Here is a 14447-nt window from a genome sequence, read left to right on the forward strand (position 1 = left end):
CCACATTCAACTGAGCCCATATAATTGTAGCCAGTTGGACGGAAACGAATGCAGAAAGCTTTTTAAAAATGTGGATGTGCTGCAGCAACTTGCTGATATAAACTTGGTTCCCAACATCTTTCACATAATTGAAGCATTCAAAAGTTTCACTTTAGCTTTCAAGGCTTGCTTTGGATTCATTCTACAGCCAGACTTCGCTGTAAGAATTGAAAATTTCAAAAGGTGTTACTTAATGATAACTGGTGCAAGCATGACACCTAAAATTCACACTGTCTTCAAGCAGATCAAGGATTTCATCAGTCACAAAAGATTCACCCCTGGGGACTATAGTGAACGAACTCGTGAAACCGCATATCAAGATTTTTATCAACATTGGTCAAGTTTTAAGCACAACAATAATCATCCAGAGAACAAAGAAATTGTTGTGCTGCATAACTGATCTACAGAGCTGCTAGCATAATTTGAGTTATTAGAGATAAGGAGCAGAAAATTATGGCTCACGGTTTTTTAATGAACATTCCAACCAACTTAATCCTTAAATGCTGTTAAATTATGAATTTTAATATTACAGTATTGGACAAAACATTTGCAACCAACATCGAACAATGCTAAAAAGTGTTCTTAATTTTACATGTCTTAAAACAGTTTTTACATGTCTTTAAACAGTTCTTACATGTCTTTAAACAGTTCAGGAGTCTGGAGTCATAGCATGCCATGACATGAGCAATCAGCTGACAGATAACAGCACACAGGCAGAAGTTCTTTGACAAGTGCCATTTTGCAGCTGACAAAACAAGTGCAACTTTTTTGGTTTGTTTCATTTTCTTAAGTCTGGTCCGGGTCAACGTCACGGAAGTTTTTTAATAATTAAAGGAAGTATCCAGAAGTTTCCAGAAGCATGCAGAAGCTTCCAGAAGTTTCCAGAAGAAGCATCTGGAAGCATCCAGTAGCATCCAGAAATATCCAGAAACATTCAGAAGCATCCAGACGCATCCAGAAGCTTCCAGAAGCATCGAAAAGAAGCATCTAGAATCTTCCAGAACAGGTTCACAAAGGTTCATTTTACTATATAAGAGACAAGTAAATCGACATGTAATTCGGTCAGTATATGGAAGTCAATCAGTCAGTATTATCAAGACAGTTTATCGAAGTGAGTTTTATCAAAGTGTTTTATCGAAGAACATCAATACAAGAAGTGAAATACAACAAGTGTTTCATTACATCAATACAGTCCACATCCAACCAAGACTTTGTGTTCCACAGAGCATTATTGTATCATCACAAGGTAAATGTAACACGGTAAGCCTTGAGAAGCGTGATTATTTATTTTTATTATTTTTATGACTTCAACTGCAAAAATGGCTCCCGACAGTCTTGGATTGGAACTAAGAAAGAAAATTATTGGCGATTATGTAAGTGGAATGTCACAAAAAAGTATTTGTAATAAATATTGCGTGAAAAAAATGGACCGTCTCAAGACTATGTTCCAAATATCGTTCTACGGGAAAGTTGGCAGCAGATAACAAAGGTGGAAGACCGCGTTCCACCACTTCTAGAGAGTATTCTATGATCGTCAGATCCGTCAAGAAGGATCCCTGGATATCATCAGTCGATATACAAAAGCAATTAGAGCTGCCTGTATCGGACCGAACAATCAGACGACGTGCTGTTGAAGCCGGATTGTTTTTTCGGCGCCCTGCAAAGAAACCGCTGATTTCACTAAAAAACCAGAAAAAAAGACTCCTGTTTGCTACATCTCATATTGACTGGAATGTGCAGAAATGGCGAACTGTCCTGTTCAGTGATGAATCGAAGTTCAACATCATTGGGAGCGACAGCATTTGCCGTGTACGTCGACCGGCCGGAAAACGCCTCGATTTACGTTACTGCCATAAGACCGTGAAGCATGGTGGAGGCAATGTAATGGTCTGGGGGTGTTTCTCTGCTAACGGTCTAGGTCCAATACATCGAAACGATGGAATAATGGACCGTTTCATGTGTAAAAATATCCTGAAAGATGTTATGTTACCTCATGCTGAATGGAATATGCCAATAAAATGGGTTTTTCAGCAAGACAACGATCCGAAACACACTGCAAAAGTAGTCAAGCAGTGGTTTCAAGACAACCACCTATCAGTGATGGATTGGCCGCCTCAATCTCCGGATCTCAACCCTATCGAGAACCTGTGGAGATCGTCAACCGCAGAATTAATCGTGAAGGTGTTCGTAATAAGGATCAGCTGTTTGAACAAATCCAAAAGGCCTAGGCAGCGATTCCACAAAGTTTCATTGATCACCTGATCGAATCTATGCCTCGAAGATGCAAGGCTGTGATCGACAACAAAGGATTCGCCACGAAATATTGATAGCGAAATACAGCTTGGTCAACATTTTGTCGAGTTGCACTTGTTTTGTCCAGAAGGAAATGAACTTTTTTTAATACTTTTGATTGATTTATTAATTTTCGTGTACAAATAATGAACTTTGTTATGAATAAAACTTGAAGAACTTTGTCTCTAAACAGTTACATAGTTATTTCTCTAATTTGAAAAAATGCAGCACTTTTATATAAAGAAACTAAATTAGCATTATTTGGTTGCAAATGTTTTGTCCAATACTGTACATTTAAAATAGTATTGTAGAGTACTTGTACCAAAAGAGAACATTGAGCTATTTTCTGTGGAGAAACTAAAAGAAAATAAATTTTTTGTAGAGAAAATCAAAAAACATGTCTTAAATTGATCAGATACTATTTAATGATAATATAATGTAAAAAATAGGGTTCAAATAGGGTTATTTTTTTCTGTTAATTTTGAAATTAAATGTATTTAAAAAGGTTTCAAGAGTCAATAAAAATTTGTTAACAGAGACGTATTTTTTTTTTTATCTTACCAACTGGTAGTCCCTTGACCAGGGTTTGCACTTTTTTTAGAGCTTATTTGGATTTTGGCAGTAGTTTATACTTTAGGAAATGCTGAGATTCTTCGTTGTGCGTAAGCCAAGTAAAACCAAGGAGGCACTTCTTATGCATAGTAGTAATTGCACTTTTTTTACTTTATTTATTTTATGAAAGATGGTGCCATGGGTTTAGAAAATACTATCAAAATACGAGAAAATACAAGGAAATCATTTTCAAGTAATTTTTACGCGGGTGACGGAAAAAGCAGTATTTTACTATAAAAGTCAAAATGCTTCTAAAAAAAATATGTAAAATTTAAGTTTTTAAAGAATAAAAAACAATTTTTTTAGGGACATAATGAAATGATTGCAGAGAACCCTACATTAAAGAATGTCTATTTAATGCAGGGTACTCTGCATTAGTTAGCATTTTTAAACAAAGTAGCTATCTTGCACACGTAAAAAAATATGGCAATCAATCATTAGCTGAGATTGTTCGGATGTTTTGCAAAGAGTTTTTGGAGCAGTTAAACCACCAGTTCAGATTCAATGACCATGGAAACAAACTCCGGCCGACGGCATTGGGAACTTCTTCCACTACAGAAGTCTTCTCATAAAGGAGTATTAGATCTATGACCAGTATGTCAACGATTTGGTTGATGAGCACCTTACAAACCAAGTCTTAATAAACAAAGTCAGGTCTTTAATTGATGATAAGAAGTTCTTGCAGGAGGTGAAGTCCTTGTACACAAAATGTAAGTTTCTTTTTCGGGAAAACTACTCGAAAACGATGACTTTTTAGGAATTGCCAGAAATTGAAATTGATCAGGAAAGTTCGATGTTTTTTTTCTCTTGGTAATCATATGCGAGAAGTTTCAGTCAGGAGTATTTTTTTAGTTGATATTACAAAACCATATTATAAACAGATTCAAGACCCGAACTTTTTTTCCCTCCAGCACCTATACTTGGGTACTTTCAATTTGTTTCGCTGCCTCGTAAATCATCATCGACAAACGTTTGGACTAAGCAATGAAAACTGTAAATAATCATCGACAAACTGTTGCAGTAGTTTTTTTTGTATTATATTTATTGTAAATTATTTACTATTTACTGTAAATTACTTAGAACTCTTAAAAGGTGTATATTCAAAAAAGTAAAAATTAACAACATTTGTAAAGTTTTTATTACAAGTGACTTCCATGACATAAAGATCAAATATTGCAGTGTTTCATATATCAGAATTGTGAAAAGTATTTAGTGATGGAACTGATAAGAGTTGAGAAAATTTTTTATATCTTTGAAAATAATAACAGCAAGAAATGTTCAATTTGCAAGTTTTCGTCGACTAACTTTAACTTTTGATACTTTGAAACAATTAATAAGTTTTTTCTTTTCTAATTAATTTAAAGCTTTCCTTTTATTTAAGGGTTGGATTGGCAAATCCAAATTAAATAATAATTAAATGTCAAGATGATTTTAGTGTAGTTCTTACGTTAAAAAGGACGCGTCAATATAAAAGACGGTTACAGCTCACATATATGGACATTTATACGCTAATTATTGTGTATTTTACACTAATTTAGTCACTGCATACAAGTTAGTGTCAATAAAAAAAGAATTATTTCTTGAATTTAATTTGTTTAATTGCAATTTTTTATTTAACTTTTTAAAATATTTATTAAGCATAAATCTTTATTTGATAATTTATTTTGTATATTTAGTTAATCTTGGACTTTGTATAATCGAGGCATTTTATTATATTTAATTTATTTGACATTGATTTATTCACATTTTTCTGAGATACTTTTGTTGTCCCTTGAAGATTCGATCACCCTAAACTTATGTTTTGAACAATTGGTTACATTTTGACATTTAATAGACATTTCATTTAAATTCAAAAATAAACTCTTTTGGGACAAATCATCAAGTGTACAATATTTCTTTTCAAAAAAAAATTCGATATTTTTTCGATACTTTCTTATTTGATTGGAGATGTTTTAAATGATGAGAAAGGCACTAACGTCTCTCTCTACCCCTATTCGCGTTGCCCCTTCCTACCGCGCAATGCTGGGGCTCAGCAGTGAATTTATGTTGATGTTAACGCCTCTAGAAATCTCCTTTACATATATATATAAGCTTTTCTATTTTCAAATTTTCAAACTATTACTAATTACATTTTAACTTAGATTTCCTTAAAGGCTTTATTCGTTGTCTTACAAAAAAAAATCAGAGAAACCATAAAGATAATACAAGTAAACGAAGAGAGACTGCGCAGTAAGAACAGAATGATAACTTGATTTCAAAGCTTTCATTACATGTTTTTCTATCTGTCTGCTACTGAGTTTTACAGTAATTTGATTCAAAATCAAACGCTGAAGCATATCACGAGCATTAGCATTAGCAAAATGTTTAGCAATAAAAATACCACGTACTGAAGACGTAGCAAGTAAAGATAGAAGTTCAAATAATTATGATGGTCGAAAAAATACGAGCAGTTGAAGGGGGAGGAGCAGAATAACTTTGAAAAGTAAACTGCCGGAACCACCTGCACAATTTTTTTAAACTTAAAATTAGCATCATTTTTTAACTTTATGCAAGTGTATTGAAATGAATGAACGAAAAAATGATGATGTTGGTCAACATTGATTTTGTCCCACCTGTCACATGTTTGCAACAATTCGTTTTACAAACTGATCAGCTAAATGTTTTATAATTCAATTTCGTAATAACATTTCATTTCGAGGTTAAGTCTCCATTCAATTCTCACTGAATAAACATAACTATTTAATATCTTAAAATATGAAAAATTGTTGGAATGGACCCTTACAAAAAAACCCAGCGAACTTCCAGTGAAAGTTCACTGGAAATGTAAAAGATCACTGGAAATGTAAAAGATCACTGGAAATTCACCGAGTTCGCTGGGTTTTCCGCAAATTTTACGACTTCGCTGGAAGTTCACTGGAAGTTTAACAAAAAACGTCATTTTATTTCCAGTGATCTAAAACCTGAGTGGAAATTTAGCGCTGATTTTCAATAATCGAAAACGCCGCGGGTTTCATAACTCAATATTGATATAACTTTTGCTAACATAACTTTTTTGAAATTTGACAGATATAACATCTTGAAAATTTTTTTCCAATTTCTGTAATAAAGTAAACGTTGTTTTTTTATATCCACAGTTTCAGTTTCTATTATTTTAAGTTCTACTCAATTTCCAAAACCACAGGTATGTTGTTCAGTATGTTCATTTTTATTAAAGCGAGTTCATATTCAACTTTATAATTTCACAAAAATTTATTATTATAAATTTCTTTATTGTAGATTATTGAACATAATAGATAATGATTGATTTATATATATATATATATATATATATATATATATATATATATATATATATATACATATATATATATATATATATATATATATATATATATATATATATATATATATATATATATATATATATATATATATATATATATATATATATATATATATATATATATATATATATATATATATATATATATATCTGTGTGTGTGTGTGTGTGTGTATTAGGGTGTCCCAAAAACAGCATTTTTGAAAATAATTTGTTCCCACCCCCTAAATGTGTTCTATTTAATACAAAAACACTAGGTTTAAAATTTTTTTGGAATAAAAAATATTTTAAGGGGTCCTTATAATTTCAAAATATATATATATATATATATATACACACACATATATATATATATATATATATATATATATATATATATATATATATATATGTATTTACATATATATATATATATATATATATATATATATATATATATATATATATATATATATATATATATGTATTTATATATATATATATATATATATATATATATATATATACATACGTATATATATATACATACGTATATATATATACACGTATATATCCGAATAATTTTAAATGTATTCTTAAAATAGAGGGCTCAATGTTCTTAAAAGAACATAGCAATAATAAATTAGTAAAAATCATTTATCAAACTTATTTCATTTTACACTGTGTTTCATCAATTAAGACATCAGAAAATTTCATCAATTAAGACTCATCAGAATAGATATTTTGTAAGTTTTATAGTTTTCAAAAGAATATTAAATTTTCTGAATAATTATAAAATTTAAATAAAATTATAAAATTTTATACCGCTTAAACACCTTCATTTAACATATATATGCATTTGATATTTATATATACATCATACACTTGATAAAAAAATTTTCATCAAATAAAAGTATAGTTTGTATTGTATATACTAAAGAACTAGCTGTTAAATAAGCATCATTGTTATTTAAGCACAATTAGGTTTAGTACAATCGTTTCTCTTGTTCTCTTTCTGATGTTAATCTTGTTTAACTAAAGTTTAATTTTGCCTGCTTGCCTCTTTTATTTTAGATGCCTAGAATTGGTCGCTACAAGAAATGGCAATCAGGCGAAGTAAGTATTCCAAGAACAACACAATGGAGGATGTCAAAAGTTAACTGTGCTCAACAACAGAATGAGAGCACCTCTGATGACAATAATTCTATTGACGATGAATTTATGGATCATTTATCTGACTTAGATGAACCAAAAAATGAAACAATCAATGATGAGTTTGATGAAAATGAAAGTTCAGAGAGTCCACCTCTGTATCCTGGGGCAAAGATAAATGTCTCTAATGCATGTTTATGCATAATGACTTTTGTTTTGCGCTTTAATTTGTCCTACGAAGCCTTAGAGGCGTTGTTAACTCTCTTAACTATTTTATTGCCACACAGTGTTTTGCCTACATCTAAATATTTGTTTTTGAAGTTTTTTAAGAAGGAAAAAGAGTTATATGAAAAAGTTTTTTTTTGTGATGTTTGTGAAGTTGCTTTAAGTCTTAATAAGCAGTGTCCAAAATGTTTGAAATATTTTACATCATCCTATCTTCATAAGAAATGCAATTTTTTTCATATTTTAAACATAAACAAACAGCTTAAAAATACTTGCGATAACAATTGGATACATTTAGCAGATCTTGAAGAAAATGGGCAAGCAACAATTAGACTTGTTGTTAATACTGATGGAGTTCCCATTTTCAAATCATCAAAGTGGTCCTTGTGGCCTTTGCTAGCATCCATTCATAGTTTTCCATATTCATTGCAAATTACTAATATTTTGTTTTTTGGTCTCTGGTCGGGTTTTAAAAAACCAAATATACAATTATTTTTATCTCCTTTTGTTGATATTTTTACTAACCTATCCACTAATGGTATACTCTTATCTAATAATGTTCGTGTTTTTTTTCATGTATCTATTTTTTCATGTGATACAATTGCAAGAGCTCTGGTTTTTTGTCGTAGGCAATTTAATGGTTATAATGGTTGTCATTGGTGTTCTTCTAGAGGGGAAAGAGTTCCAAAAGGCAGGGGGTCTTGTATGACTTATCCATTTTCTGATGTTACTATGAATTGTAGAAGCAATACAGATTTTTTTTGTGTTAATGTGGTTGAAGGGTTTTTAGATATTTCACCATTAGTAAGATTGCCTAATTTTGATTGTGTAAATGGAACAGTTGTTGATAATTTGCACTGTATAGAGCTTGGTGTTATGAAAGCTATGTTTTCTTTCTGGTTTGATAGTTGTTATTCTGGTTCTATTTTTTCTATTCGTAGACACTGTACTGTTATAAATAATCGGTTATCTGTAATTAGTGTGCCAAGCAATATAAGGCGGACTCCACGATCATTAAGTTGCATAAAGCATTGGAAAGGTGTTGAGTTTTTTAATTTTTTAGTTTTTTATGGTCCTGTTATTTTATGTGATATTTTGCTTCCGCAGTTTTTTGATCATTTTATTCTTTTATCTAATGTTGTTTTTATGTTAAATAATAAGGTATTATCTGAAAGTGTTGTTAATGAAGCCACATTATTAATTAATCGATTTGTTTACGAATTTCCTGGTTTGTATGGTAGAGAGAATATGTCTTATAATGTGCACCAATTACTTCATCTTCCCTCATGTGCTCGTCTATGGGGGCCTTTATTATCTTATTCTTGTCATCAGTTTGAAAATTTTAATGGCATTATTTTATCTCTTTTAAATGGTACTCAAGATATATCTACTCAAGTAATAGATCGATTTTCATATTTAACTACATGTAACATTCAAGCTTCTCATTCTAATATTATAGACGAAGATTGCATTGACTTTTTGGATGACATGTTATTTTCTTATAATTTTAATTTTAAAGGAGTTATTATTGGCTCAATTAAAGTCTTAGATAAAGGCTGTAATTATAATATTCCTTATTGTGAGAAACTGTTTTTTGAGCATTATTTAGGTAAGCATATTTTTGAAATTCAAAAATATTACAAAGTTTCTATTGCCAAAAACATTTACCATATTCGTCATAAGAATGTTCGTCATTGTGACTCACTTGTTAAACTTACTTGTGGATCATTTTGTAGTATTGAATATTTCTTTATCTTTGAGATGAATGTTTTTGCTTGTGTTAGATTTTTAAAAACAAGTCCGAAAGCAGCTAAGCATATTTTTATGTATACTTATGCAGAATGTCTATCTATAATTTTTGCAGAGCAAATTATACAAAAAGCTTTTTTGGTTGAAGATTGTGTTGTTAGTATTCCTGATTTATGCCCTTTTTAACTCTTCTATAATTATTCTTTGCATAATATTATTATTTGTATTATTATTGCTTTTTATCTTTGCATGATGATTTGTTTGTAACATTGTAATTTTTTTTGTGAGCTGTTTACATAATTTTTTTTTGGTGAACTGTTCTTTTTTTGGTAAACTGCAATTTTTTTTTGTTAACTATAATTTTTTTTGGTGAACTGTAATTTTTTTTTGGTGAATTGTTATTTTTTTTTTTTAAACTGTTGCATTTTATATTTGTGATAAAAAATTACATGTAACCTTCAACAGTTTATGTTGGCTTGTCAATTTTGTAAAAACTTCTGGTTTAAAAATATTGTTTTTCTTTAGAATTGTTTTTTTATTTTATAAAGTTAATATTTACATTTTCTATAACTACTGGGTTACTGTTTTTTTTTTAGGGTTACCTAGGTCATTTTATTCACTTTCCTACACAGCAACAATTAGAGTGTTGTTATTTTAAGCGGTAGTGGTGTTGTGGTAGAGCGCTCGCTTTATAAGCGAGAGGTTCCAAGTTCGATCCCCACCATGTCCCTGGTAGTACCGCGCTCAACTTGTTTCTTCATGCAGCGGCCTTGTTCATCAAGGTTTGTGTTTTGGAGTTATAGAGTTGAGAGAGGGTTATAACCACAATTAAGTAGCCTCTTCATCTGTAGTGGCCTTCTCAGCCTTGGGGAGGTGAATTAACAAAAAAAAAATTTCAGAAGCATGGTACTGGTTAAAATTGGATAATTTTCATTTAATCTACTGTCTCCCTAGACCGTTGCAATTTCGGTTACAATATATTTAACTGCTTATTTGTTGTTACAATTTTTAAATACTTAAAGTCTTATTAATATACATCTATAAATTTATGTAATACAGATCTATAACTATACATTGCTAATGAGGTATTAGATTTAATAGCAACTTATAATTTACTTCAAAATTTTTTCAAAATTATGTATTTATTTGTAATCTTTAAATTGACTTAAGTCTTAGTATTCATAATGTCTAAGTTTGCTGTTGTACAATGGTCTCGCAACGGAACTGTCTCTGTTGAATGGGATACATCTGTACTTAACAGGGCTTTTCTTGTAAATAACAAAGAGGGTGATATAAGATACACAAAACTTACTAATCGAGATGAAGGCCCCATTGAGAAGGGTAAAGTTATATGTGTGGTTGGTAAGCTTCAAATTTGAAAATATTTTAAGTTTCTTTTGAAATTTTATATTTAAAGTTGTTAATTATTTCAATTGCGTATGTTTTCAGCATTTAAGATATTTCATATAATGACATCGTTAGTAGTCTTTTATGTTTGATGTATTACAAACATCTGTTTTTAAAGATATATTTAACATTTATGAAATAGTAATTATATTATTATATTTAGACAGTTTAGAAGAAGCATTATTGAAAAAAGGCTCACTTCTCAAGAAAAAAAAAGATAAGAAATTGCTAAACATAACAAATGAAATTGAGGTTTATATATTATAAAATTTACTTTGAACAAGATCAGTTCAAACTCTGGATAAAACTTTGTTTACTTTTAAGGGTTCTGTTAGAGTTGAATATATAACAGTTCAGCAAATGGAGTTATTGTTGGTAAGTTTATTCTGCTAATAGTTTCATTTATAAAGATGGCTGTAACTCTTCCAAAATGGAACCTCATCAAAATCATACAATTTTAGAAAAGCAGACATTATGCATAAACAAAAATTGATTGACCTATCCTGTTTATTCATAAAATATAGTTTTGTGTCATATATTTTTACAATACCTAGAATACTCATACTATAGCATTAAAAGAAGATTTTGCTAAGAAGCTAACAACATTGTACAAAAAAATAGAAAGTAAGTAAACAGTCATTTGTATTCCAAATAAAATACTGGCATAGCTGAGATCAATTTTGGCAATTCTATTTCTTTTTTTTACAATAATAAGAGTTTTATTATAAAATGTTTTAAAAATTTTAAATGGAATTATAATAGCTAAACATTTGCGATTTACTTTATCAGCTGTTTTATGACTATTTCTAGTGTACTTCATTTTTCTTTTAGACATTCACTGCTTGTGACCATTCAGTAAATTTAAATGCTCAACTTTTCTGTTTTATAAAATCCTCTGTTTAAAATACCCACAGTTTTATAATGCCCTATGCTTTTAAATGTATGGATTTTATTTCACTTTTAGGGCTTGTTAGCAAAGCAGAAGAAGGTGACTTAAGCGAAGAGTTGCCAAGAAAGAAAGCAAAAATGTTGATTTCCCAACCATCAACAACCCATTCAAAACCATCTCCATTATATTTACAACCAACAAATTCACAAATACAACCTCTTTTATCACAAACATTACCAACAACTCCTCCTTTCTCAACCCAATCCCAACCCAAACAATTCCAGTCTTTTTCAACTAATGACTCCATTAATGAACATCCTGATTCCTCACTTTTTCTTAACAATCATAATTCGTTTCATGAAAATTTGTTCAATTCAATTGACTTCAATCGACTTCAATCGGAAAACATTCCATCGACTTCAAATTCATTTCAAATGCCTTCTCCACCTTTTTCACTACCAGCACAACTATATTCTGTTCCACAAATGCCACCACCATTGTTGCATTCACAACCAACATCGCTAACAAATTCACAACTTCCACTATCAATGCATTCACAACTATTAGAACAAGTACCAGCACATTCATTAGTTTCCCATACAACACAACCAACAGATTATATATGCAGTGACAAAGAAGTCACTGAAAACATGATTCCTAATAGAGTCTTAACAGCACCAACAGGAAAAAAGCTGGTCAAACAGTTATTAGGCCATTTTTATGAAAGAAATAAGTTGGTGAATGCTTCGCTATCAGGAAAAAAAGGCTCTTCAAAGTTTTCTGTTTCAAAAAAAGTTGGCCTTGATCCAGCTGTGTTGCATTTAATAACAGGTAAAAAATTATTAAATTTTAACACTTATACTCTGGAATTCCAGAATCAATTCAATACGAGAAATTGCTTATCTGCAATTTTTACAGAACTTACAATATCCAAGTTTCCGAATTTTTCGAAAAATGATGTCAGTGTTGCGCTCTGTGAAAAAATTAATGACGAGCGCAGAGCTTATTTTAAAGCAGGTATTATATTTTAATTGTATTACTTTTCGTATTTAATTATAATTATATCACTAGTTTTCATCTTTTATAAATAACAAAATTTTGTTAGGACTACTATGTCTTAATTTTATTTTATAGAAAAACAATAAATAATAGGATTTTTTAATTTCAACTAGCTTGTGACTTTCGTCTGATTTTTTATTTTTTTATTTTAATCTTGTAATTATTATTATTGTTTTAGTATATTTTTTTAGTATTAATTATTTTGATTACCGTATAATCTCTAATAGTAAGGCCAGGTTTATGTTTCAGAGTCACCAATCAAATTTTTTTATTTTAAAGTAATTATCGATTTTGAAATATACATATGTTTTTGTTTTTATAATTTATCCTTGGTTTTTAAAGTTAATTATGTTTATACCTGTTATACTATTTTATGTTTGCTTACTATTTTACTGTTTATTTTATATATGTTTTTATATAATTATTATATATGTCCTTTAAATATTGTATCAATTTTTTTTAGCTCCGAAGTCCCAAACAAAAAAGAATGCGTCAAGCACAATTTAAAAGACATACGAACGTACTCACGAACTTACGATTTTCTTTTCTTTTTTTTGTTTTGATTACTTGTCTGTGGAGAACGAACACACCGCTAAACTCATGATTTTTTCGCCTCAAAATATACTAAAATATACTAATAAATAAAATTTAAAAAAGTTTAGATAAATTATCAGGAAAAATAAACAAATTGCATTTATTCGAAAACAAAAAATGTACGTACAGCCTTTTGGTTCTCGACTAATGAGATACACATTTTTTTAATTCAATTTTTTTTCAAAGTTTTTCAAACAAGCTCGTGTAAGCTTATGCAAAATGATTATGCTTTATTAAATTTTTTTGTAGATTATGTTTTATGATTTAAATCTCTATCAAAACAAAAAAATAAAAATACAACTGATTTTCTGTTTTGTTTGTTTAAATGGTTAAAATAGAAAAAAAATTGATTTATGAAAATTTGTATTCATACTTAAGGTAGTTTATTACTTATACATTGTATTTTTATTCTAAATATCGATATTTTTAAATAAATGTTATATTAAACTTTTTTTTTTCCTATGCTTAATTTGTCTTATTTCGCGCTTCACGGTTTTAAATATTTAAAATGTTTATGAAAGTTTTAAAAAAAAATATATCCTAAAAAATAAAATTCCAGCGAATTCGCTAAACTTCCAATTTTTATATATAAACATGAAAGTTAACTTTCATAGCTAATTAGCTATGAAAGCTTTTCTAGTGAACTTCCAGTGATCTTTAAAGATCACTGGAAGTTCACTAGAAAAGTTCACTGGAAGTTCACTGGGTTTTGGAACAAGATCACTGGAAGTTCGCTGGAAAAGATCACTGGAAGTTCGCTGGGTTTTGGAACAATTTTTCACTGGAAGTTCACTGGGTTTTTTTGTAAGGGGATGGATGTCCCATCCTTCATAATGGAAAAACTTCATTAATACTTATAAATATTAATCGACGAATGTTTATCGAGTTTTTCATAAATTGATCAACTCGGTGATAGCAATCAAGTTCCGAAATGGCATGTGACACCTCGACATTATATCGATTGTGCTTCTTTATACGTTTATATTCAATTGGAAATATTATATTTGTAAGTAACGAATATGAAACAGGTTGGAAGAATAGACTTTAGAATGTTGATCGTATAAATAACTAAATGGTTTTGTGAAATTTTTATAAAATCAAAATGTAAT

At 29.6% G+C, this 14447-nt stretch overlaps 2 protein-coding genes and 1 long non-coding RNA gene across 4 annotated transcripts; 2 read left to right on the forward strand and 1 right to left on the reverse strand.

The window, feature by feature from the left end:
- The first annotated feature begins 5736 nt into the window (after positions 1–5736).
- On the forward strand, positions 5737–9913 carry LOC149876458 (uncharacterized). The gene is made up of 2 exons (XM_090075323.1): positions 5737–6124; positions 7338–9913. Exon 2 carries the CDS (start codon positions 7338–7340, stop codon positions 9573–9575), a length of 2238 nt encoding a protein of 745 aa, XP_089931449.1. The 5' UTR covers positions 5737–6124; the 3' UTR covers positions 9576–9913.
- Positions 9764–13954, reverse strand: LOC149876459 (uncharacterized). Its single transcript, XR_016448695.1, has 2 exons — positions 13466–13954; positions 9764–13368 (listed from the first exon to the last, which is right to left on the reverse strand). It is a non-coding gene; the product is annotated as an uncharacterized LOC149876459 (long non-coding RNA).
- Positions 10574–13364, forward strand: LOC149876460 (uncharacterized). Of its 2 annotated transcripts, XM_090075325.1 has the most exons (7): positions 10574–10751; positions 10960–11048; positions 11121–11171; positions 11351–11420; positions 11761–12516; positions 12604–12702; positions 13208–13364. In XM_090075325.1, exons 1-7 carry the CDS (start codon positions 10574–10576, stop codon positions 13249–13251), a joined length of 1287 nt encoding a protein of 428 aa, XP_089931451.1. In that variant the 3' UTR covers positions 13252–13364. The 2 variants fall into 2 exon arrangements, with proteins under 2 accessions (XP_089931451.1, XP_089931450.1); XM_090075324.1 differs by having other exon boundaries at positions 11761–12702.
- Positions 13955–14447: the final 493 nt, after the last annotated feature.

Source organism: Hydra viridissima, unplaced genomic scaffold (assembly GCF_058129835.1).
Source record: "Hydra viridissima isolate aposymbiotic clone 2 unplaced genomic scaffold, HvirCarnegie_v1 scaffold_20, whole genome shotgun sequence".
In the NCBI taxonomy this organism is placed as follows: domain Eukaryota; kingdom Metazoa; phylum Cnidaria; class Hydrozoa; order Anthoathecata; family Hydridae; genus Hydra; species Hydra viridissima.

Excerpts from the sequence above, each read along its gene's own strand:
- LOC149876458 (XM_090075323.1), top strand. The coding sequence starts at position 7,338 with ATGCCTAGAATTGGTCGCTACAAGAAATGGCAATCAGGCGAAGTAAGT.
- LOC149876460 (XM_090075324.1), top strand. The coding sequence starts at position 10,574 with ATGTCTAAGTTTGCTGTTGTACAATGGTCTCGCAACGGAACTGTCTCT. Across the intron at positions 10,752-10,959 it reads TAAAGTTATATGTGTGGTTG|ACAGTTTAGAAGAAGCATTA; the intron begins GTAAGCTTCAAA and ends TATTATATTTAG. Across the intron at positions 12,703-13,207 it reads CAGAGCTTATTTTAAAGCAG|CTCCGAAGTCCCAAACAAAA; the intron begins GTATTATATTTT and ends AATTTTTTTTAG.